Source organism: Rutilus rutilus, assembly GCF_951802725.1.
Source record: "Rutilus rutilus genome assembly, chromosome: 7".
NCBI classification, from domain to species: Eukaryota; Metazoa; Chordata; class Actinopteri; order Cypriniformes; family Leuciscidae; genus Rutilus; species Rutilus rutilus.
The window spans coordinates 39,594,411-39,617,645 of record NC_140221.1 but is presented as its reverse complement, the minus strand read 5'-3'; the positions used below and the strand labels follow the sequence as shown (position 1 = coordinate 39,617,645).

Here is a 23,235-nt window from a genome sequence, read left to right as displayed (position 1 = left end):
AGAGCGTTTTAAGGACAAAAACCTGACAAAAGTCTTGAAATACAACATCTGAACAATATCTTGAGGTGTGGTAACTGTAGTATAAGTGGAATAATTGACTCCAGTCCGTCGAATTATTAGGGATGCACGATATATCAGCCACCATATCGGTATCGGCCAAAAATTATATAAAAATTTGGATTTTTATATAATTTTAAAATCCACTTAAGTTTCCCTCTTTTATCGGCCAATATATCGGTTATCGGCATTCAAATATAAAGAATCATCGGTTATCGTATCGGCCAAAATTCTCATATCGGTGCATCCTTACGAATTATTATAAAATAATGCACACCCGAAAAAGTCGCGTCGCGGGCACATAACCAACTCGGGTGTCAATTATTCCTTAAATAATTTCAACTAATATTCAACATATTTAAAGCAAACAAATGAACTTGAAAAGAAACACATTTGGACTCACTTCTTCTGTTTCTTCGTGTACACAACAATTGCTATCACCATGACAACCACCGCCAACACCGCACCAACACTCCCCAGGACAATGGCCAACGTATTATCTGTAAAGAAAAATGTCATTACACAATTGTTAGTAATTAATAATAAAACATTGTGGTTATAAATTTGAAGAAGAAAAAGATGGCAGTGCTTCACTAACAAAACAGTACCAAAAAAGTAACTCCATGGCTTTTCGGACAATAGCAATATGTATTTTTTGGTATGTGTGAATTTAAGTACCTTGGAGTACTAATACTTCCGCAAGACTTTTTTGTAGGGGTTAAATAGGACTAAATAAATGTGAACATGATTCTGCTTATTTTAACAGTGGAACAGTCGAGCATTGTGGAAATATCCATTTATGAATATTACAAACAATTAAAACTATTTTTTTCTGCAGGACTTTGTTTGCTAAGCTGAAATGATGTCTAGGCTATTCCCTGTACAATATTAGTGTGCAACATTACACTACACTTGCATTCAGTACATTTCATTTATTTTTGCAGACACTTTTATCCAAAGTAACTGGAATACTACAACTCTAATACTGCAGCTACATGCAGTTTCTAAACCGGCTTTGCATTTCATCCAGTTGAGTGTTCTTCTGTTGATAAAGTTAAATAATCAATGAAGCTTTCCAATGCAAATTAAACTGTGTTCTTTATTAGAACCCCAAACTTCCTTTAGTCTCAGGTTAAATTCCTGACAAGTCAAGCATGGCTGAAGACATGTTTGGTTAAACAATTTGAGCATTTTATCCAGGTTCATTTGGCATGTTGTTCCGAAACTGGAGAAGACTACTAACGATCGAAAACACGCTGAAGGACAAACACACACACACACACACACACACACACACACACACACACACACACACACACACACACACACACACACACACGTTGTTAACTCTTTCTGCCAAATGACCACAGGATAAATGTGTTTGTATGCAAAAGAACATAAGTTGGTCAGAGCCAATCCCACTATGCAAGCCCGGTCTCAGGTCCTAGATTGTTGCTGTGGCATTGTTAGGGTGTTCTAAGTGGTTGCTAGGGTGTTGCTAAGATGTTTTGAGTGGTTGCAAGGGTGATCTGAGTGGTTGCTTACTGGACTAAGTCAAAATAGCCAAGTCTCTACAACATTTTGACTGTTTAAAAAAAAACAATTATGCAGCACGACTGTTTTCAACTAATAATAAATGTTTCTTGAGCAGCAAATCAGCATATTAGAATGATTTCTGAAGGATCATGTGACACTGAAGAGTGAAGACTGGATTAATGATGCTGACAATTCAGCTTTGCCATCATATTTTAAAATATATTCAAATAGAAAATAGAAATATTTTAAATTGTGATAATATCTTTTTTAACAAATAAATGCAGCCTGGGTGAACATAAGAGCCTTCTTTTAAAATCGAACTGGTCCCAAACTTTTGAACAACAGTGTATCTGTTAGATGTGTACCTGTAATCACAAAAGATGTGATAAGTTGCAGATAAATGTAGAACAAACTCCTTTTAATAATAGTAGTAGATGTTTGTCCTTACAAGCACAACTAATTATAATCTGCATTTAAAATGCACAGCTGCTGCTCTTTAATATCTACAGCACTGTCTTTGCTGCATTGACTGCGATGGGATACTATTGTCAACAGTCCGGCATGTTTTTCTAGCCCTCTTCAAACGCACTAGAGGGCTGCAGGTGAATTGGACCGATGCTGATGACACATTCCCTTGGGAACACGAAAAAGAGCAAGTTAGCGGCTAAACTCGCACTGTCAGTTTTATTCTGCATCATATTCCTCCTCCTCTCTCTGCTGCTGAGTTCAATCTGTCACAACGCATTTTCACTGGCGGCTGTGTCTGTCATTCTTTATGCCCCCTCCCGGCGTGCCGTTCCGCGTCCTTGTGGGCCTGTGACTGTCTCACTGGGTTGTGCACTCATACGTGAGTGTCCTCTATAAATATATATCTCTCTCTGCTCTTGGAACTTGGAGAAATAATTTCTTTTTCACTTTCACTGCTCTCCCTAATCGACTTCTTTCCTTCCCCGTAGCCCCCTTCCTCCCATCTTGTGCCTCTTGACGTACAGAGAGTTATGACCAGTGTAATTTGACAAAGCGGTACAGCATCAGTGCCATATGTTGAGACCCGGGACATCTGCAGTACAGTGACGCACATTTATATACACACAGTCCAGATGCGGTCGGACCCAACAAAACAGCGATATTAATTACAGCTGCTACATCCAATCAATAAAGTTGTTACTCAAAATGACAATAATAAACAAATTTAATTACAATTTAGTCAAGTCTATCAAGGAACAATGCAATCCTATGGAGAAAAAAAAAAACACTAAATAAAACATTATGGTTACAATGTGAGCATTTTTCAAAATAGTTCAAAGTGCCTGCATGCATGTCAATCAAGTGGAGTGTAACAAAAACATTATTTTGGGGGGAAAAAATACTATATACACACACATTACTGGTCAAAAGTTTGGAATCAGTCATTTTTTTAACGTGTTAATGTCACCAAGGCTGCATTTTTTTAAATAAAAAATACAGTTAAACAGTAATATTATAAAATATCATTACAATATAAAGTATTTTCTATTTGAATATATTTTAAAATATAATTTATTCTTGGGATGTCAAAGCTAAATTTTCAGCATCATTACTCCAATCTTCAGTGTCACATGTTCCTTCAGAAATCATTCTAATTTGCTGAATTTCCGCTCAAGAAACATTTCGTATTATTATCAATGTATTTTCAATGAAAAGATTTATTGCTGCTTAATACTTTATGATTGAGTAAATACTGGTTATCGAAATAATTAGTTAGTTGCAGCCCGACACAAAACCACACGATGGTCCTTTTGGTTAACCTGCCCTTTTCACTTCCTTCATTTCACCCTCACTTTCCTGCTTTTTTCTCCTCTGAATTTGAACTGTACTGGAACGCATGCAAATAACCAACTGTTGAGGGTTATTTGCAGGGGGTTCAGAGCGCTGTAATGGGAAGTCAATTACAGGACGGGGCAGCTCTTTGATCCCAGCGCCGCTGACATGCTTGACAGGGATGTGGGCTAGGATGTCAACCTTTATCAGCCAGAACAAAAGAAAGAGAAGGAGAGAGCGAGAGAGGGAAAGTAGAGGAACAGATAAGCAGGAAAAGATCACCGAGACCCCACATTGTCATGGAACATGGGAATAAACAGAGGTTTAGAGGGACTATCAATTCAAGTGAAGGTGGAGTCCTGACCCCCTCGATCACCAAGACACTATGACACATGTCAGCTCTTAAGAGCGCCAGCCTGGGATGGCTGACCTTCAAAACAAAGATAATGACTATAGACGTGCTCAAGAGCAACAGATACGACCATATCATAGGAATGAAAAGATGTAGTGTATGTGTGTGGAGTGGGGTTATCTGTAGGTCGTGCTTTCACGTTAACTAGAGCGGATCTGTCTGAATCCTTTTTGACAACTGAAAAATGACTTTTATACATAAAAACACCCACCAAACTGTCAGTAGCTGATAATACACGCTCACACTTGGAGAAAAGAACTTCATCTCTGCATCTGCTCTGAGTTTAGGTTGCTTATAATGCACATTCAGGAACGCAACATGCGGCAACCATCTTTCCACATATGTAATGACAAGCTCTTATAAACAGGCTGCTGTCAACAAAAGAGAAGCTTTACGAGCACTCTGTGGTTTTCTGACAAATTAAAAGTTGGATGGTCTTACATTTGAAAATGAGATTAAGACAGCCATAAATATTAGTTTTGCAATTTTACAGTTGTACTGTAAAATAAAACACAATTATTATATTATTTTTCTTAAAGCTGCAGTCCGTAGTTTTTCCTCTTTGTCGCCATCTCTGTTCGAAATCTGCAATTGCAGTTACTCGCGGAATTGTTAACTTTACGGGTTGTGCCCCGGCACGGCACAGCGCGGATTAATTAATGTTTTAAGGAGAATGTGCGGCTGTCAGTCGCCGCGCCGGTATGGAATGCAGGTTCTACTTTTTGGAAGTATGACCAACATAAGAATTTTCACCGGAAAATATCGTCTGAACAAGTAAGTAACATCCACTTTTGTTCTGACCAACTAAGGGAAAAAAGATTAAATCTAACGATCGGTTATCATATCACGTCAAACCGTGCAAATTATACTTTGGTCTCAAATTGTTAATGTTAACAACATCAGCATTGCGTGACTACATTTAATGCCCTTCCGATATTTATCCTAGTTTTCGCATGGGCCCGGTTGCAGTCTCTTTTTTTCTGTAGCGAAAAAGTCTTGCATTTTACAACGGGTGAATCTCCAGTTGTCACTGGTGATTGTCGTTTGAACCTTTCTGGATCCGCCATCAAATTGCTAAGTTTAATTATATCAAGTGCTGTGAGAAAAGGCTATAAATCTCCACCACCAACATCCTCACACACAATATAGCCTACTAGCCGAGACATCTTCTTTATGTGTACAGATGTGACGTAATGACGCAAAGACATGCTCGAATTTCCCGTGGAAATCCACCAGTACCTCTGGAATTAAAAACATTATTACAAGCTTACCATCTTGAATCGAGCTAAGGCAAGCAGAGAGTTAACACTGGCTGGTTATGTACTTGCTCCAAAAATTATTTTGGATAATTTTTAACCCAAAAAAGTTACGGACTGCAGCTTTAAATACCTTTTAAATAAATAATAATAAAAAATTATTTAACAGTTAAATATTACAATAGTAATATTTCTTATTCATTTTTTTTTTAGTAAAAAATAACAACAACAATAATAATCATTATTATTATGTAGTCATATTGATATATAATCAACATTTTTGGCCAAATTAGAAGCTTTTATTTAAAATCAAAAATTGTTAACACACACACACACACACACACACAATTAGAATGTCTAAAGTGGACCATTGAAATAAAATGTTACCGAATAAAGATAGACAGGTAGGGAGAGATGGATAAAGAGGATTGTGAGATGGTCAAAGAAAGGAAAAAACAGGAAAAGAGGGAGAACAAAACGGGTACAACTGAAGAAGAGACAGGTAAGGAGAGAGATAAATGGAAGAGATAGAGGTGGGCTGTCAGAGAAGAGAAAAGAGAAGGTTAAAGAGGAGAAAAAGACAGGTACGAATAAAGAGAATGAGACAGGTAAAGAGGAATGAAAGACGTAAAGAGGAGAGCAAGACATGTTAAAAAGAACAGAAAGATGGTAGAGATGGTAGGGAGAGAGAAAGGTTAAGATGAAAAGAGACACAAAAAAGAGTTAGAGAGAGATACAACGGAGAAAAACATATAGGTAGAGAAAGACAGTTAAAGAAGAGAGAGACAGGTAGGGAGAATGAACTGGTACAAAGGAAGGAGAGACTCGTAGGGAATCAGAGAGATAGGTGAAAAGAAAAGAGAGACTGTTAAAGAGGAGAGAAAGACAGACAGGAATAGAGAGAATGAGACAGGTGAAGAATGACAGATATACAAAGACAGGTAAAGAAGAGAGACAGGTAAAGAGGAGAGCAAGACATGTAAAACGAACCGAAGATGGTAGAGATGGTTGGGAGAGAGATGAAGATAGGATAGAAAAAAGATAGGTAGGGAGAGATAGACATAAAAAAGGAGAGAGACATTAAGGGAGAGAGATAGAAAGGAGAAATTGATGACGAGAAAGACAGTTAAAGAAGAAAAAAAGGTAGAGGGAGGGAGACTTGTAAAGAGAAAAAGAGCGGTAAAGGAGAGAGAGACAGGTAAAGAAGATGTGAAGACGAGTAAAAAAAAAAGAGGAGGCATCGGCAAAGAAGAGAGACAGGTAAAGAGGAAAGCAAGATGTTAATAGGACGGTAGAGACGGTAGGGAGAGAGATGAAGATGAAAGAGAGAGACAGGTTGGGAGAAATAGACAAAAGGAGAGAGAGGCATTTAGGGAGACAAATAGAAAGGAGAAAAAGATAATGAGGAGAAAGAAAAGAGAAAGAAAGGTATGAAAAGAGAGACTTGTAGAGAGAAAGGGAAATGAGAGTAAGACAGGAAAAAAGGAGAAACAGATAGGAAAATAGAGTGGAAGACAAGTAAAAAGAGAGAGATGTAGTCGTACAAAGGAAGGAGAGACAGGTAGGGAGAGAGAGAAACAAGTAGAAAGTCAGCGAGATAGAAAAGAGACAGGAAGGAATAGAGAGAATGAGACAGGTAAACAGGAATAAAAGACACTTACAGAAGGGATAGATAGGTAAAGAATAGAAAGACAGGTAAAGAGGAGAGAGAAAGAGAGAGATGTAGGTACAAAGAGAGACAGTTGAAGAGAAGAGAAAGACAAAGGAATAAAGAGAATGAGATGGGTAAAGTGTAATGAAAGACATGTAATGAGGAAATTGGACAAAGAAGAGAGAGGGAGAAACAGACAGGGAAAGTGAGACATGTGGGACTGACAAAAACAGCCCTAAATAACCTGTTAAATTCAGTGTCAGTGCCAAAAGTTTGATAAAACCCTGCATGCATTACCGCCCTGCCTGACCGCAGCAGTGTGAGAGCGGTGCCCTGTCTGTGAGCGCACATATATCTAGAACATTTCCTGATGATAAATAATGATCTGTTCAGCTGTGTGAGATGTCAGCGAGCGCAGGATGGCCAGCAGTAATAAAAGAGCGCCACACAAACCGTAAAGTGATGAAAACCCTGAGAAAGTTTCAGAGTTCACAAATATGATTATCAAGCTGATAATAAACTCGCCAATCATAAATCAATAAAGCAGATAACGGCTGCGTTATTGATTTAGAAAGTGTACTTGTATGCAATGTACTTTTACTACCAGCAAATAAACGGCAAACATTGACCAATATCAAGTTTGACAAACTACAAGCTTCAAAGCATTGGCTGAACGCCATTAGTACCACATTTATTTTTTTGTTTATGCGAATTTCCCCCCCAATTTGAATTACCAAACATGTTTTCAATAGTGTGCATTAGGTAAATTGAGTGCAAGATTATTTGGATCGCAGGCCTGATGTGTTTTATAAAGCGGGTTGTTGCTTTGTTTTGGCTTCTCAGTTATCCAACGAACCCCCAGAAAGGCCGGAGAGCCAGCGGGGGATGAATTCTCAACAGCTGTGGAGCAGATAAACCATTCATGTGTTTGATGGATAGAGTCCAGATCCGATTCTAAACAGATCCATCCTGTAGATGCCTATCGAGAGGAAGTATGCCGTTCCGCTCTAATGAGACGGACGGGTCAAAAGTTAACAAGCGTAAGTACATCCAGGTCGGTCAGTATGACTGCTGCGCTCACTGTCTGTCTGTCTGCATGACTGACGGATCAATGGACCGGTCCGTCTGAAGAGAGACGTCTAAAAAGACTGTGGAGGGATGAGACACTGGGCATACACTACCGTTCAAAAGTTTGGGGTCAGAAAGACCATTTTTACAGAAATGAATACTTTTATTCAGCAAGGATGCATTCAATTGGTCAAAGGTGACCGTAAAGACATTTATACTCTTACAAAAGCTTTCTATTTTAAATAAATGCTGTTCTTTTGAACTTTACACAAAAATATTAAGCAGGACAACTGTTTTCAACACTGATAATGGTTAGAAATGTTATTTGAGCAAAATCAGCATGTTAGAATGATTTCTGAAGGATCACGTGACACTGAAGACTGGAAAATTCAGCATTGCCATCACAGGAATAAATTACATTTAAAATATAATACATTATTATTTTCAATTGTAATAATATTGTTTTTTACTGTATTTTTCAGCCTTGGTGAGCATAAGAGACTTCTTTCAAAGGCTCTTACAGTCTCAAAACTTTTGAATGGTAGTATATCCAAAGACTGGACAGCAATTGTTTCAGTGAGATGTCTAAGATCGCCCGTAATGGAGTAAGGAGGAAAAACTAAAAGCTAGAATTATCTTCTACAGCCTTCAAAGAATTACCACGCAAGGATGGGAACTTTGTAAAGGGAAACACTGCCATCTAGTGGTTTGGAACGACTTGTGGGTGAGTAAATGATGACATCATTTTTATTTTCCCTTGTCCGCTTTGACCTACCAGCCACACAGTGCGTATCTTGTCCAGACCACACGCCGTCCCCTTGACAGGTGCGTTCCTGGGACCCATAGAGACGGTATCCATTGTTACACGAGAACGTGACCGTTGCCCGCTCCAGGTACAAGGTTCCTTCCTTTTGACCGTTGTTAGGTGGTGACAGCCAACCACAGGATTGCACTGAGATCACAAAGTCACAGCCATTACAAAATCATAAAAATATATTATACAGATAATAGTCAGATCATGTACAGGTCTCTAATGCTTTATAACTGAGCAATGGTCAGGTGTCACATTTTTAATAGTGTGCTGCTTTATTTTAATTCGCAACTGAAGTTCAATAAACAGCTAAATTTAATTGTGACATTGCCATATAATTCTGGCATTGGTCTAACAAAGATAAAGATAAATGCATAACATATGACAAGACTTCTATGAGCATGTTAAAAAAAAAAGCACTAATTCAAATTTCAGGTGACCACAGTAAAGCACCTTTTAGAAGATAATCATTAATCAAATAAAATAATTAAACAAAATGATTTTAAAATAAAATAAAATAATTCAGCAAAATAATAATAATAATAATTCAGCAAAATGCCTGTTGTAAAATTAAGCAATTAGCTATAAAACGCTTTAGTTACAGCAATTTTACCCAAATTTACTTAAAGGGATACTCCACTTTTTTCGGAAATAAGCTCATTTTACAACTCCCCCAGAGTTAAACAGTTGAGTTTTACCGTTTTAGAATCCATTCAGCCGAACTCCGGGTCTGACGGTACCACTTTTAGCATAGCTTAGCACAGATCATTGATTCTGATGAGTCCAGTAGCATTTCTTTCAAAATGACCAAAGAGTTTCAATATTTTTCCTATTTAAAACTTGACTCTTCTGTAGTTAAACCGTGTACTAAGATCGACGGAAAATGAAAAGTTGCGATTTTCTAAGCCTATATGGCTAGGAACTACTCTCATTCCAGCGTAATAATCAAGGAACTATGTGGCTGTACCATGAGTGCAGCAGGCGTAATGATATGACGCAGCGCCTGAAAATAGTCCCCAGCTCGGTAACTTCTTCCAACGTGACCGGGACTAAGTTTGTCTAACCTATTAGACCAGGGGTGGGCAAACTTTTTGGCTCAAGGGCCACACTGGGTTTTAAAATTTGACAGAGGGCCGGCCCAGTATCAGATTATGAAACACGATCTCATGAAAGTGCGTATATATACCACGAATTAAATTTCTCGTACCATTTATACGCCAAAAATATATATTTTTTGCGTGCATATGCTGCGCACTGTAAACCCATTAGTTAGGATTAGGGGTGCGGAGTGCAATTTTAAAAAAATATTTGAAATAATTTGAAAGATATTTTGAAAAATGTCAGTAACCAAACAGTTGATGGACCACATTTACTTCCATAGTAGGAAAAAAATATATATACTATGGAAGTCAATGGGGTCCATCAACTGTTTGGTTACCGACATTTTTCAAAATATATTCTTTTGTGTTCAGCAGAATAAATAAATTCATACAGGTTTGAAACAACTTGAGGGTGAATAAATGATGACCGTATTTTAATTTTTGGGCGAACTATCCCTTTAAGTGCGTATCATATGCACGCGAAAACTGCGTTTCGTTAGAACTACAAATACAATTCGTGGTATTCGCACTTTCATGAGATCGGGCTGAGCAAACACATTTATGTTGTGGCAACGTCTGCGCGAAATTCAACAACTGAGAGACGACATTCTGACAATAAATTTTTTTATGCTAGATATCCCCCATTTAGCATGTTATGTTTTGAGGTTAATTTTTAATTAGATGTTTGATAATTATAGCCTATACTTTTTAAATATTGTTTATCCTTATTATTATTCAGAACATTTAATGTACAAAACCGGGTTCTGTACATGGCAGACAGGGGAGCGTAACGTTAGTCGAAAGCCGGGCGAAAGGAGGATACATCCACAAATCCAGAGTAGCAAAACTAAATAGCAGACAAATCAAAGGAAAAACTAAACGTGTGCAAGCGGTTACCGAACATTTTTTTCTCTGCGAGTTTTCAAAAAAAGAAATAAACATTAACGTGCACCAAGTCTATGCGCTTAAGTTGCTGTCTGTTTGGTTTCCATGGTGACGCGTCTAGCTTGTTACGTGACACACCGCAGCCACAACAGCGCTGAATGAATGATGATCTGCTTTTATGTCATTTTTCCTTTTTTACATTTGCTAGCTATGGCATGAAATATCTGATATTCCGATTGTCAAATATATGCAACGCAATATATATATATATATATATATATATATATATATATATATATATAACGCAAAGTATTGCAAGAAAAAGGCAAAATGAATGCGATCTTTAGACAATTTTTTAAATACTCGACGGGCCGGATTAAACAGCCTAACAGGCCGTATGTGGCCCGCGGGCCACATTGTTTGCCCACCCCTGTATTAGACCTATTTTCAGGCGCTGCGTCATATCATTACGCCTGCTGCACTCATGGTACAGCCACACAGTTCCTTGATTATTACGCCGGAATGAGAGTAGTTCCTAGTCATATAGGCTTAGAAAATCGCAACTTTTCATTTTCCGTCGATCTTAGTACACGGTTTAACTACAGAAGAGTCAAGTTTTAAATAGGAAAAATATTGAAACTCTTTGGTCATTTTGAAAGAAATGCTACTGGACTCATCAGAATCAATGATCTGTGCTAAGCTATGCTAAAAGTGGTACCGTCAGACCCGGAGTTCGGCTGAATGGATTCTAAAACGGTAAAACTCAACTGTTTAACTCTGGGGGAGATGTAAAATGAGCATATTTCCGAAAAAAGTGGAGTATCCCTTTAATGCACATAAAATAAGAATAATATTATTTACATTAATCAGTATAGAAAAATACTAATAATACTATTTACAATACTACTAATACTACTACTGTTATTATTATTATTACTACTAATAAATAATACAATAAACAATAGAAAAAGTCAAATTAACTTAAAAAAATTGCAAAATGCCAGTGTGTTTTAAAATTAAGCAATTACCCACAAAAGGCAGTAATTTTACCATGGCTTTGTTAAGCTTAATGCAAAAAAAAGAAATATATATAATATTAATACGATTAATCAGTATATACTACTACTACTACGACGAATAATAATAATAATGAATCAATAAAAAAATGTACTTAAATAAATATTTAGCAAAATCCCTGCATGTTGTATAATTTAGCAATTAGCCACAAAAGGCTGTTACAGCAATCGTACCGAGGTTTTGTCAGGCTTTATGCAAATAAATAAAATACAATATTAATAATATTAATTAGCAATACTGTAGATAATAAAAATTTATAATAGATCTATTTCTATCTATGCTTGATTGGGCATTTCATTTACTATCAACTTTATAGTGCCAAGCAACATAGCAACTTAATGTAGAAATAATTGATGCATGAATACATAATTGATGAATGGGTTTATCGGTTATGTTAAAGCAGCTTTAAACACGGCTCATCCGTGTTATTAACATTCCTGCAAAAATCAAAATATTTTGAATTGGAAGCTTCTTCAGAATCGGTTCCCTGTGTTCCCACTCACCTGGTTCCAGAGCTTTCTTGGTGGATGTATGACTCCGGTAGGACAGTAGAGTGGCATTGCCTTGTTGCAGACTGCGCATGCTCAGTGCATCATATTTACAGAAGGAAGCCCCCTCTCCTGCACATAGGTTCAGCGTTGGCTCCAGCAGGGGATCCTCGAGGTCTTCAGTCATGGAAAAGTTAGGGATGAATGACGGATCGTGCTTTGGGGCATAATAATATTCATTCAGGAGGTGGGTTGAGTCGTATGTAAACAGTGAAGTCTCATTCGTAATGGCCCCTGGTGAAGAAAAACACATGGTATTTTGTTAGGCGGCAAAAACCTTTCAACTATAGCTTGAAACTTTGGAAATAACTTCATGTTTCATTATGACTGATCTTCCCATGTTTGTAATGAGAATGGTTTATAAATCTGTTGCCAAAAAAGAGAAGCATTTCAAAAGAGGAGTTTCCGACAAAATAAAAGCTCTACGGTTAACTGTTGTAAAAGCAAAGAAAAAAACTCCATATATATTAGTATTGTAATTGTACTATTATTCTAATTGTAATAACTATTATTATTATTACTATTTTATAAATTGAAATTATTATTATTATGGAATACTTTACTATATGATAAAGTTATGATACCGTTTGATTAAATTTGTTAGAACAAAATCTTTTGCATTGCTTTTAACATCACATATGTATTTTGAAAGCCACATGTAATGCATGGATTAGTCACGGAATAAATATGAAATGGATTTGAATTAGCAAACTAGCTTTACAACAGATGAAGCATTTCTTAAATAGTGTGACGGAATGGGATCCTCCCCCTTATTATCAGCGCCACCCCGCCACCCTTCGCCAGGTTCCCGACAGGACTGGTGTGAAAGAGAGGAGGGGCGCTCATCAGCTCATGTAGCCTCATCAGATGACGAGTAGTACAAATTAGTCATTTCAGTTTCAATCAATATCATTGCAAATTCATCATCGGCTTTACTGGCAGGTAAATTGAGTAAAGTAGTGTGAAAGTGAAGTGAAATGGCTACTCACAGCCAGCACAATATGAGAATATGTCCTGTGCACTGCTATTGGAAGGGATGATCAGGCCATTACTAGAGGTGAATTCATCCTCAGGGTCGTCGTTCATTGTACCGAGGAGACCCTGCGTGTGGTTGTGTAAGTCATGGGGCAGTACAACAGTAAGGGTCATGACCCCTTCACCTGCTCTGACCTCTACTCCTGTCCCCGATGGAAACATCACCGTCACATTAGTGGGTTTAGGGGAAAAAACAAAAACACCTGGAACGACAGAAAAAAACAGACAACAGAGACTGTAAAATAGACCGGGAGGAAACAGATGCATCATACATACAAGTAACACAAATACTGGAGATGGCAGCATGTCAATATTTACTGAGAACAGACGGCCTATAAAATTAATCTGCCAAGCATAACGGTCTATGATTTTTCATCTTGTACATCTACTGTAAGGTGTTTTTTTTTTTTTTTCTACATTTGAATTAACAGAAAGCGTGGATGTCAATGATTACATTAAGACATTATGTCAACTTAAACTCACTACTCACTCTGCTCAAGTAGAATAAATGATATAATCAATAAATTATATATTTATAAATAATTTGAAGATGGAAACATTTTTGTTCCATTTAGAATTGTTGATGGCTAATTAAAAATGGCCAATTTTATGCTAATTTATTTCACAATAATTATGCATTTTACAAAAACACATTATCATTACAATTTCAAATAAATGTTTTCTGCTTTAATATATTTTAAAATGTAACTGGCAAATTGTGATGGCAAAGCTGAATTTTCAGCAGCCATTACATTAGTGTTATGATCCACATGAAATCATTCTAATATGCTGATTGGGTGTTTCTTCCATTTTGTGCTTTTGATAAACTGCTTAGCTAAAGCTGTCTTTGAGAGGATAAATAAGCTGGTCTTACCCTTAAGGTCGATCCATATTTGCTCTGAAAAGGAAAGCACCTGTTGGTTCATCAAGACCTGGAGCTCATCTTTTTTCTCTCCGAGACGCACCTCGATGACATCAGAGTCTTTCTCCCTCATGGCCACTGAACAGAGTCGTGTTGCCTTAACCACAGAACCTGAAAGGACAGTTTTCGTGAACGACTCAATGTAAGATGTCTGATTCAATCCATCCTTAATACAGGAGATTATAGAACTCACCATTCTCTAATTTCATTGGTTCAGTCCTGCCTTGCACAGACAGCTTAGAGACTAAAGAGTGAACCAGATTGTACTCTCCTTTCCCATTGAAGGTGAAAGTCACGCCATCGAATGTCATGAAGTGAGGGTCACCAAGGACAGCAGCTAAAGGTGGAAAAGACCAACATTTGCACACAAATCTAAAGATTTAGAGCAGTGGCCTATCAAATTTGACAAGTTTGCATTTGGTTGCATCTGGTTCACGACATTTCTAGATCAAACTGCAATCTTCTTCCTATAATTTCCTGACATTTCTCCACTATTACTGGCAAAAAAGTGGCAAAAATGTAAATACTATTACTACTGCTCCTACTACTACTACTACTACTAATAAAGTAAAACATTAACCCCATTTCACAGACAAGGCTTAAGCCTAGTCCCAGACTAAAATGCATGTTTGAGCTGTTTTAACTAAAAGCAACTTGCACTGACATTTCTTAAAATATGTTAGTGTCATTGTTTTGTCTCAAGACCATGTTTTTTTCTAAGGCATGTTCATAAAAGCTACTTAAATGTCCTAATTAAACTAAGGCCTAATCCCAGCTTAATCTAAGCCCTGTCTGTGAAACCAGGCCTAAATAAAACAATTAAACTAAATATTTGATTTACCTGCTCTAGGAGGACGATACGTTCTGCAGTCACTGGACGGGCGGTGGGTGAAGTAGTATTCGCAGTTGTCTGACCACAGGCAGCAGTAGTAAAAACTGATGACATCATACTTCCAGTGTGAGAATGCTGGAACTCTAGGAGGTTTCTTGTACGGCGGCTCCCCCCAGTCGTGCCCTCGATCAGGGGTGCTGCCACCAATAGAATCCCCCGTGAGCATCTGCGCTCCAGTGCTGTCATAGCAACACTGCTGACCGGCACCATACGCAGGACTGCAAGAAAACAATACATCTACAGGCTAAATATAAGACAGAATAAAATGTATTTTTACATGAATGAGAATGTAAAATTATCTACAGTGTGTTTCTGTTACTGTGTAATTTCCCCACATGCAGCTTTGATATCAGTATAATATAATATTAAAATTAGATTAATATATTGGGCAATATTGACATTTACAGTATGTACTTGCAACCTCATAGTGTGCATTTTCTGTTTTAAAATATTTTTTTACCCCCCTGAAAAAAAAAAGAGGTTGTTGATTGTGGCCTGTGGAATGTTGGTCCACTCCTCTTCAATGGCTGTGCGAAGTTGCTGGATATTGGCAGGACCTGGAACACGCTGTCGTATAAGCTGATCCAGAGCATCACAAACACATTCATTCATGCTGACTGCAGGAATGTCCACCAGAGCTGTTGCCCGTGAATTGAATGTTCATTTCTCTACCATAAGCCGTTTCCAAAGGCGTTTCAGAGAATTTGGCAGTACATCCAACCGGCCTCACAACCACAGACCACGTGTAACCACACCAGCCCAGGACCTCCACATCCAGCGTCCAGCCACCTGGACAGCTGCTGTTTGCGTAACCAAAGAATTTCTGCACAAACTGTTAGAAACTGTCTTAGGGAAGTTCATCTGCATGCTCGTCGTCCTCATCGGGGTCTCGACCTGACTGCAGTTCGTTGTCGTAACTGACTTGAGTGGGCAAATGCTCACATTCGATGCCGTCTGGCACTTTGGAGAGGTGTTCTCTTCACGGATGAATCCCGGTTTTCACTGTACAGGGCAGATGGCAGACAGCGTGTATGGCGTCGTGTGGGTGAGCGGTTTGCTGATGTCAACGTTGTGGATCGAGTGGCTCATGGTGGCGGTGGGGTTATGGTATGGGCAGGCGTATGTTATGGACAACGAACACAGGTGCATTTTATTGAAGGCATTTTGAATGCACAGAGATATTGTGACGAGATCCTGAGGCCCATTGTTTTGCCATTCATCCATGGCCATCACCTTATGTTGCAGCATGATAATGCACAGCCCCATGTTGCAAGGATTTTTTTTTTTTTTTTTTTTTTTATTTAAGCTTAAGCAGATACAGGCATTAACAGTTAATGTTCCGAGAGCCTATCGTGATCTGCAGCTGCTCAGGACTAGATATATAGGATAAGTGGCATTAAGCGTCAGGAGGTTACAGTTTTTTTGCTAAGGAGGTGTTTGTTTAGTCTCTTCTTGAAGGCCTGAACATTCTTTGAGGTGATTTCACCTACTACAGTACAGGGGAGGCAGTTCCAAGTTGTTACAGCCGAATGAAGAAAACTCCTCCCCAAGCATTTGGTGTTGGACTTGGGGAGTTTTAGGGCATGACTTGGTCGTGCTCTCCGAGTGGTTCGGCAAAGGAGATCAGGTGGGGGTAGCAGAGCTTTGAGATCTTCTGGACAGTTTTCAGTGTGCATTTTGAAAAGCACAGTTGTTGCTGCAACAGTTCTACGATGGCTGAGCTGGCTGATTGCATATTTCCTTAGGGCAGTGTCCTCATCCTCCCCAATGATTTTCAGTGCCTTTTTCTGGATGTTGTCAAGCTGCCCAAGGGTGGTCTGTGATGCGTTCATCCAGGCAAGGCATGAGTACTCCATGGTACTCCTGACTTGTGCCTTGTAGACATTGGCCCTACCTTTGACATCAAGCTTGTTGGCCAACCTACGCAGAGCTCCAAGACGCTGTCCAGCACGCTTGCAGATGTTTGACAGGTGATTAGTCCATAACAACTTCTTATCGATACATAGTCCCAGAATATTCAACTGCTCAAAAAGGTCAATTCTGGTTGCCCCAAAAAAAAGGTCCGGGCAGGATGGAGGCCTCTTTCTCGACAGAACCATAGCCTTGCATTTGCTAGGCTCGAACGTGACCTTCCAGGTATCAGCCCACCTGCGAATATTCTCCAGGTCTTTATTTAGGGATGCTGCCACATTGGGACCATTAAGTGTCGTTACCGGTGCGTAAATGGTGGAATCATCCGCATATAGAAAAATGCTATTATCGCACTGTTCTACAACATCATCTATGAAGATGGAGAATAATAGCGGGCCGAGAATGGATCCCTGGGGCACCGAGGCGTTGATTGATTGAGGTGATGAGGACTGACCAGAGAGCACGACCTGGATGGACCTTCCTTCCAGGTAGTTCTGTAGCCAAGAATGTAATGGCCCAGTTATGCCTTTAGCAGAAAGCTTATCCAGAAGGCCGTTGTGCCAAACCTGGTCGAACGCTCCTTTAATGTCTAGTGCAACAATGTACACCTCACCTCCTTTGTCTAAGATGTTGTTCCACGTCTGCGACAAAACTGTAAGGAGGTCTGCTGTGCCGTGGTTCGGTTTAAATCCATACTGTTTATTAGAAATTAGTTTATGGCAGAAGAGGTAGCCCTGGAGCTGTTTATGAACTGAGGATTCCATCACTTTGCTAAGGACTGAGAGGAGGGATATGGGACGATAATTTGTTGGGTCTGATTTTGAGTCTCTTTTATGTATTGGTATCACTCTGGCGTTTTTCCATTGTTTGGGGAACACGCCATGTGAGAAGAGAAGTTGAAAGAGACGACTGAGGGGGCTGGCCAATTCTGCTGCACATTCTCTAAGGACTTTTGTTGGTATTTCATCAGGTCCCGTTGCTTTTGCTGGGTCAAGGTTGCGAAGAATATTTCTAATGTCTTTGGGTTTGAAGTGCACATAGGCAAAAGAGGATGTTGGTTGCTGGCACTGAGGCAACGATTGCGCAGATGCATCAAGCAAAGTACACTTCTCTGCAAAGGTTTGGCAGAAGATGTTAGCCTTTGCACTGGCACTGATGTGAGTGGTACCCCGGTGTTCAATGACAGGGATGTCTGTGAAACCACTTCTGCCTGAAAGTGAATTTACTATGCCCCACCATTTTTTTGAGCTTAGTGAGTTATCTGCAAGATCATTCCTCAATTTGGTGTAATACACCACATGCTGTGGATCTGTACACAATTCCTGGAAGCTGAAAACATCCCAGTTCTTGCATGGCCAGCATACTCATACAGGACATGTCACTCATTGAGCATGTTTAAGATGCTCTGGATCGGTGTATACGACAGTGTATTCCAGGTCCTGCCAATATCCAGCAACTTCGCACAGCCATTGAAGAGGAGTGGACCAACATTCCACAGGCCACAATCAACAACCTTTTTTTTTTTTTTACAGTAATACAGTAAAACTGCACATTTTAGAGTGGTCTTTTATTGTGGCCAGCCTAAGGCACACCTGTGCAATAATCATGCTGTCTAATCAGCATCTTGATATGCCACACCTGTGAGGTGGATGGATTATCTCGGCAAAGGAGAAGTGCTCACTAACATAGATTTAGACAGATTTGTGAACAATATTTGAGAGAAATAGGCCTTTTGTGTACATAGAAAAAGTCTTAGATCTTTGAGTTCAGCTCATGAAAAATGAAAACAAAAGTTTTGCGTTTATAATTTTGTTCAGTGTATATATATATAATCCATATCTTTAATCAACTAATTGAAAAATTCTGATTAGTGTCATATTACCTGCCCTGTATGGCTCTGACGCAGTGAACTGAACCTGGATGGTAAGTGCAGATACTACCTGCCTCGATATCACAGCCATAATCAGTCTGAAAAATAAACACGCACAACTCATCAAAAGGAGCTCGAGTATAGACACTTTAATAAATATAGATTAAGCAAATTTCAATAAAGCCCATTTATCTATAATTACAAAGGCCTGAATTTGTAATTGGTGAAGTTTTCAAAATTCTCAAATAATTATAATGTTGCTGGTGTTGTAACCTTAAAGGGATAAATGAAAATTAGCCCATAATTTACTCACCCTGAAGCCAACCTAAGTGTATATGACATTCTTCTTTCAAACTAATACAATAGGAGTTATATAAAAAAATGTCCTGGCTCTTCCAAGCTTTATAATGGCAGTGAATGGCCGGTTTCTGTTTTGAAGTCCATAAAAGTGCATCCATCCATGATTAAAGTGCTCCACACTCGCCTCAGGGGGGTTAATAAAGGCCTTCTGAAGCGAAGCGATGCGTTCGTGTATTTAAAACTTTATCGACTAAAATAACTAGCTTCCGACAGGCGGCCGTATCCATCGATTTATGCCGAAAGATTAACCCCCCCTGACCTGACGCATGACGTATTGACGAACGCGGGAGTGGATAGAGCAAACCAAAACACCAGTCACTGAAATTTTAGAAATTTTAAAGAGAAATGTCAGAGGAGCTTGAGTTTGTTGAGCAGCCCTATTTGTTTGAACTGCGAGAGGCGTCAAAGCTTACGCTACTCCTACATCCTACGTCATACTTCGTCAAGTGTTGCTCTTTTGGCGAAGGTCGACTTGCGTACGGCCGTCTGCCGGAAGCTAGTTATTTTAGTCGATAAAGTTTTAAATAAGGATATTTTTCTTACACGAACGCACTGCTTTGCTTCAGAAGGACTTTATTAACCCCCCAGAGCCGTTTCAAACACCTTTATCATGGATGGATGCACTTTTATGGACTTCAAAACAGAAACTGGCCATTCACTGCCATTATAAAGCTTGGAAGAGCCAGGACATTATTTAATACAACTCTGATTGTAATCGTCTGAAAGAAGAATGTCATACCTAGGATGGCTTGAGGGTGAGTTAATCATGGGCTAATTTTCATTTTTGGGTGAACTATCCCTTTAATATCAGATAAAGTTTTTTCTCTGGACTCACATGAAATCTGCCGGTGTCAGCACGAGCCTGAGCCAGTGTGCAGGGGCAGTCAGTGATCTCCGTAAGGAAGTTGGGCATTGCTTTCTCTTCTTTATCCCAATTAATGCACTTTTCCAGGGCCCAGCCTGCAGAGTCCTTCCTGAACGCCTCCTCTAGATGCCAGGCGACCGCATGCGCCCCACTCCACAGGGCGTTAACATCTCTGCGCAAAACAAGTATGTCTTTATTCAATGGAACCATTCACTTTCTGTATGTACACATCACAAATAAATTATGATATTATTGTCCCCATTATTAATCAAATAAGGAAATCAACTGGTTTTAACCACAGTGCTTCAATAAATTGCTGTGAACAGTTTTTTACAAGGGCCAGGACCCATTTCTCCATTTCACCCATTTCCAATTTTTTTCAAAACTCTTCACACAGTTCTTCTAATCTTGGAAAGCAGTTAATTTTACATTCAAAATGCACTAACACTACCAAAACACTCACGCATACATGTCTTAAATCAAGCCATTCTTCCAAAAAGAAAGAAAAAAAAACTAGCAAAGGTTGTGACCCATCCAACCCTTTTAAAACAATTACCTAAAAAACTAAATACATTTTTTTAAATAAGTCTCTTCTGCTCACCAAGGCTGCATTTATTTAATCAAAAATACAGTAAAAACAGTAACATTGTAAAATATTATTCCAAATTAAAAGAACTGTTTTCTATTTGAATTTATTCCTGTGATGCAAAGCTGAATTTTCAGCATCATTACTCCAGTCTTCAGTGTTACATGATCCTTTAGAAATCATTCTAATAAGCTGATTTTCTGCTCAGGAAACATTTCTTATTTTTTATTATAAATGTTTGAAGTTTGAATGGTATCATTGTTTCCAAAAAAATGTTAAGCATCAAAAACTGCTTTAATTAGCAGTTTCTCTGAATGTATTATTTAGCGCTTGTAAAATCCTGTAATACAAATACTTATATGAACTGCTAAAGGTTCTTACTGGGCTCCGTCTTGTTTAGAGCTGGGGCTGACGCGCATGCTCCCTAGGTCCCAGAGGGAGTATGGTTTTTGTGCGATCAGTGGGGTGAAACTGAAAACTCCACTGTTGGGAACATCTCTGCCCACAGTGTACAGATACTTCCACTCTGCCTCCCAGTTAGCAGAATATGCTTCTCCTGTTAGTTTATCATAATAATAATAACGTTAGTTAATCCTAATAAATCTATAGATAGTATGAATAGATAAATATAAAATAAATAGAACAACAGAATGATAGACAAAGACAAAACAGTAGTGATAGAAGGATAGATAGAACAATAGATAGAATGATAGATCGAGTGATAGAATGACAGATAGAAAGTTAGAACAATCAATAGGTAGATCGACAGACAGACAGATGGATAGATAAAATGACAGAACAATAGAAAGATTAATAGAACGATAGAACAACAGTGATAGAACGATAGAAAGATAGACAGAAAAACAGTGATAGAATGATAGGATAGATTGAACGATAGATAGACAGACAGAACAATAGTGATAGAACAATAGAACCATAGAACAATAGACAGAACATCAGAACAATAGTGATAGATAGATAGATAGATAGATAGATAGATAGATAGATAGATAGATAGATAGATAGATAGATAGATAGACAGATAGATGGATAGAACAATAGAACGATAGAGATAGAACAATATAACAATAGACAGAACATCAGAACAATAGTGATATAGATAGATAGATAGATAGATAGATAGATAGATAGATAGATAGATAGATAGATAGATAGATAGATAGATAGATAGATAGATAGATAGATAGATAGATAGATAGACAGATAGATGGATAGAACAATAGAACGATAGAGATAGAACAATAGACAGAACATCAGAACAATAGTGATAGATAGATAGATAGATAGATAGATAGATAGATAGATAGATAGATAGATAGAACAATAGTGATAGAACAATAGAGGGATAGAACGATAGAACAATAGACAGATTATCAGAACCATAGTGATATATAGATAGATAGATAGATAGATAGATAGATAGATAGATAGATAGATAGATAGATAGACAAAGACAACAATAGTGATAGAACAACAGAACGATAGAAATAGAATGATAGAACAATAGACAGAACATTAGAACAATAGTGATAGATAGATAGATAGATAGATAGATAGATAGATAGATAGATAGATAGATAGATATACAGAACAATAGTGATAGAATGATAGATTAGAATGATAGACAGACAGACAGACAGTGTCGACAGACAAAATAGTGATAGAGAGACAGAACACAGACAGACAGACAGACAGACAGAGAGATAGACAGACAGACAGATAGATAGATAGATAGATAGATTGATAGATAGATAGATAGATAGATAGATAGATAGATAGATAGATAGATAGATAGATAGATACTCATGATCTACTCACCTGTCTCATTGTAACCCCACAGCTCAATGTTGACTTTCTCTGCATTTATTTTAGATGTGTTCCATACCATCTTTAAATCCCCGCTGACTCCTGTTGTGCCGTAGTACTGCCACTGTGTGGCATTGCCCAGAATAATCTTGTGAGCAGGACCCAGTTTACTGTGATGGACTAATCAATCAATCTAAGCATTAAAAGCAGCACTGCTACATTAAGACAAATATATTCCAATGAACTTGACTTAATGTCAAATGCCTCAGGAGGTCGGATTACTGATTATTCTAATCAGCACATTATGCAATAAACCTCGGGATCATACGGTAACTGATATCAGCTAAGAACAACACTAAAGGAATGTTCTAGAAATGAATGTCCGCTAGGTTAACACATAATGTCACAACACTTTCGAAACAGCACAGCACGCATTTAAATGTGTATTAAGAATGTGCAAATTAGGTCCATTTTGATTGACATTCCCACAAACCTTAGTGTGCAGTGTACTATGAAATGGGTTTGTCACCTGAGAGCCACCTCCCTGCCCTGTCATAGCTGACTCCATCTGTGGACACCTCGAAAGGGACCCAGCCCGACTCGTAGAGCAGCGGAGAGATACAGTGACCCACACCGCTCTCATCCACATAGCCCTCCGTCAAAATCTCAGAGTTGAACCTGTCAAGCATACTCTGTTTAACACTGCACTGTATTTACAGCACTGATCGTATCTGATTAACTAACAGATGTTAATTTAGTATGCGCT

At 38.4% G+C, this 23,235-nt stretch overlaps 1 protein-coding gene across 1 annotated transcript in view; it reads right to left on the bottom strand.

Moving 5' to 3' along the window:
* The window catches only part of susd2 (sushi domain containing 2), a 32,490-nt gene that overhangs the window by 6,998 nt on the left and 2,257 nt on the right, over positions 1-23,235 (bottom strand). The window contains exons 3-14 of the mRNA XM_084413824.1: positions 22,999-23,147; positions 22,482-22,649; positions 21,024-21,198; positions 20,027-20,228; positions 18,844-18,929; positions 15,000-15,268; positions 14,352-14,495; positions 14,111-14,269; positions 13,191-13,439; positions 12,157-12,435; positions 8,556-8,732; positions 461-557 (exon numbers count right to left, since the gene is read on the bottom strand). Of these exons, the coding sequence (XP_084269950.1) occupies positions 461-557; positions 8,556-8,732; positions 12,157-12,435; positions 13,191-13,439; positions 14,111-14,269; positions 14,352-14,495; positions 15,000-15,268; positions 18,844-18,929; positions 20,027-20,228; positions 21,024-21,198; positions 22,482-22,649; positions 22,999-23,147 (2,154 nt within the window). The remainder of the gene's footprint in view (positions 1-460; positions 558-8,555; positions 8,733-12,156; positions 12,436-13,190; positions 13,440-14,110; positions 14,270-14,351; positions 14,496-14,999; positions 15,269-18,843; positions 18,930-20,026; positions 20,229-21,023; positions 21,199-22,481; positions 22,650-22,998; positions 23,148-23,235) is intronic.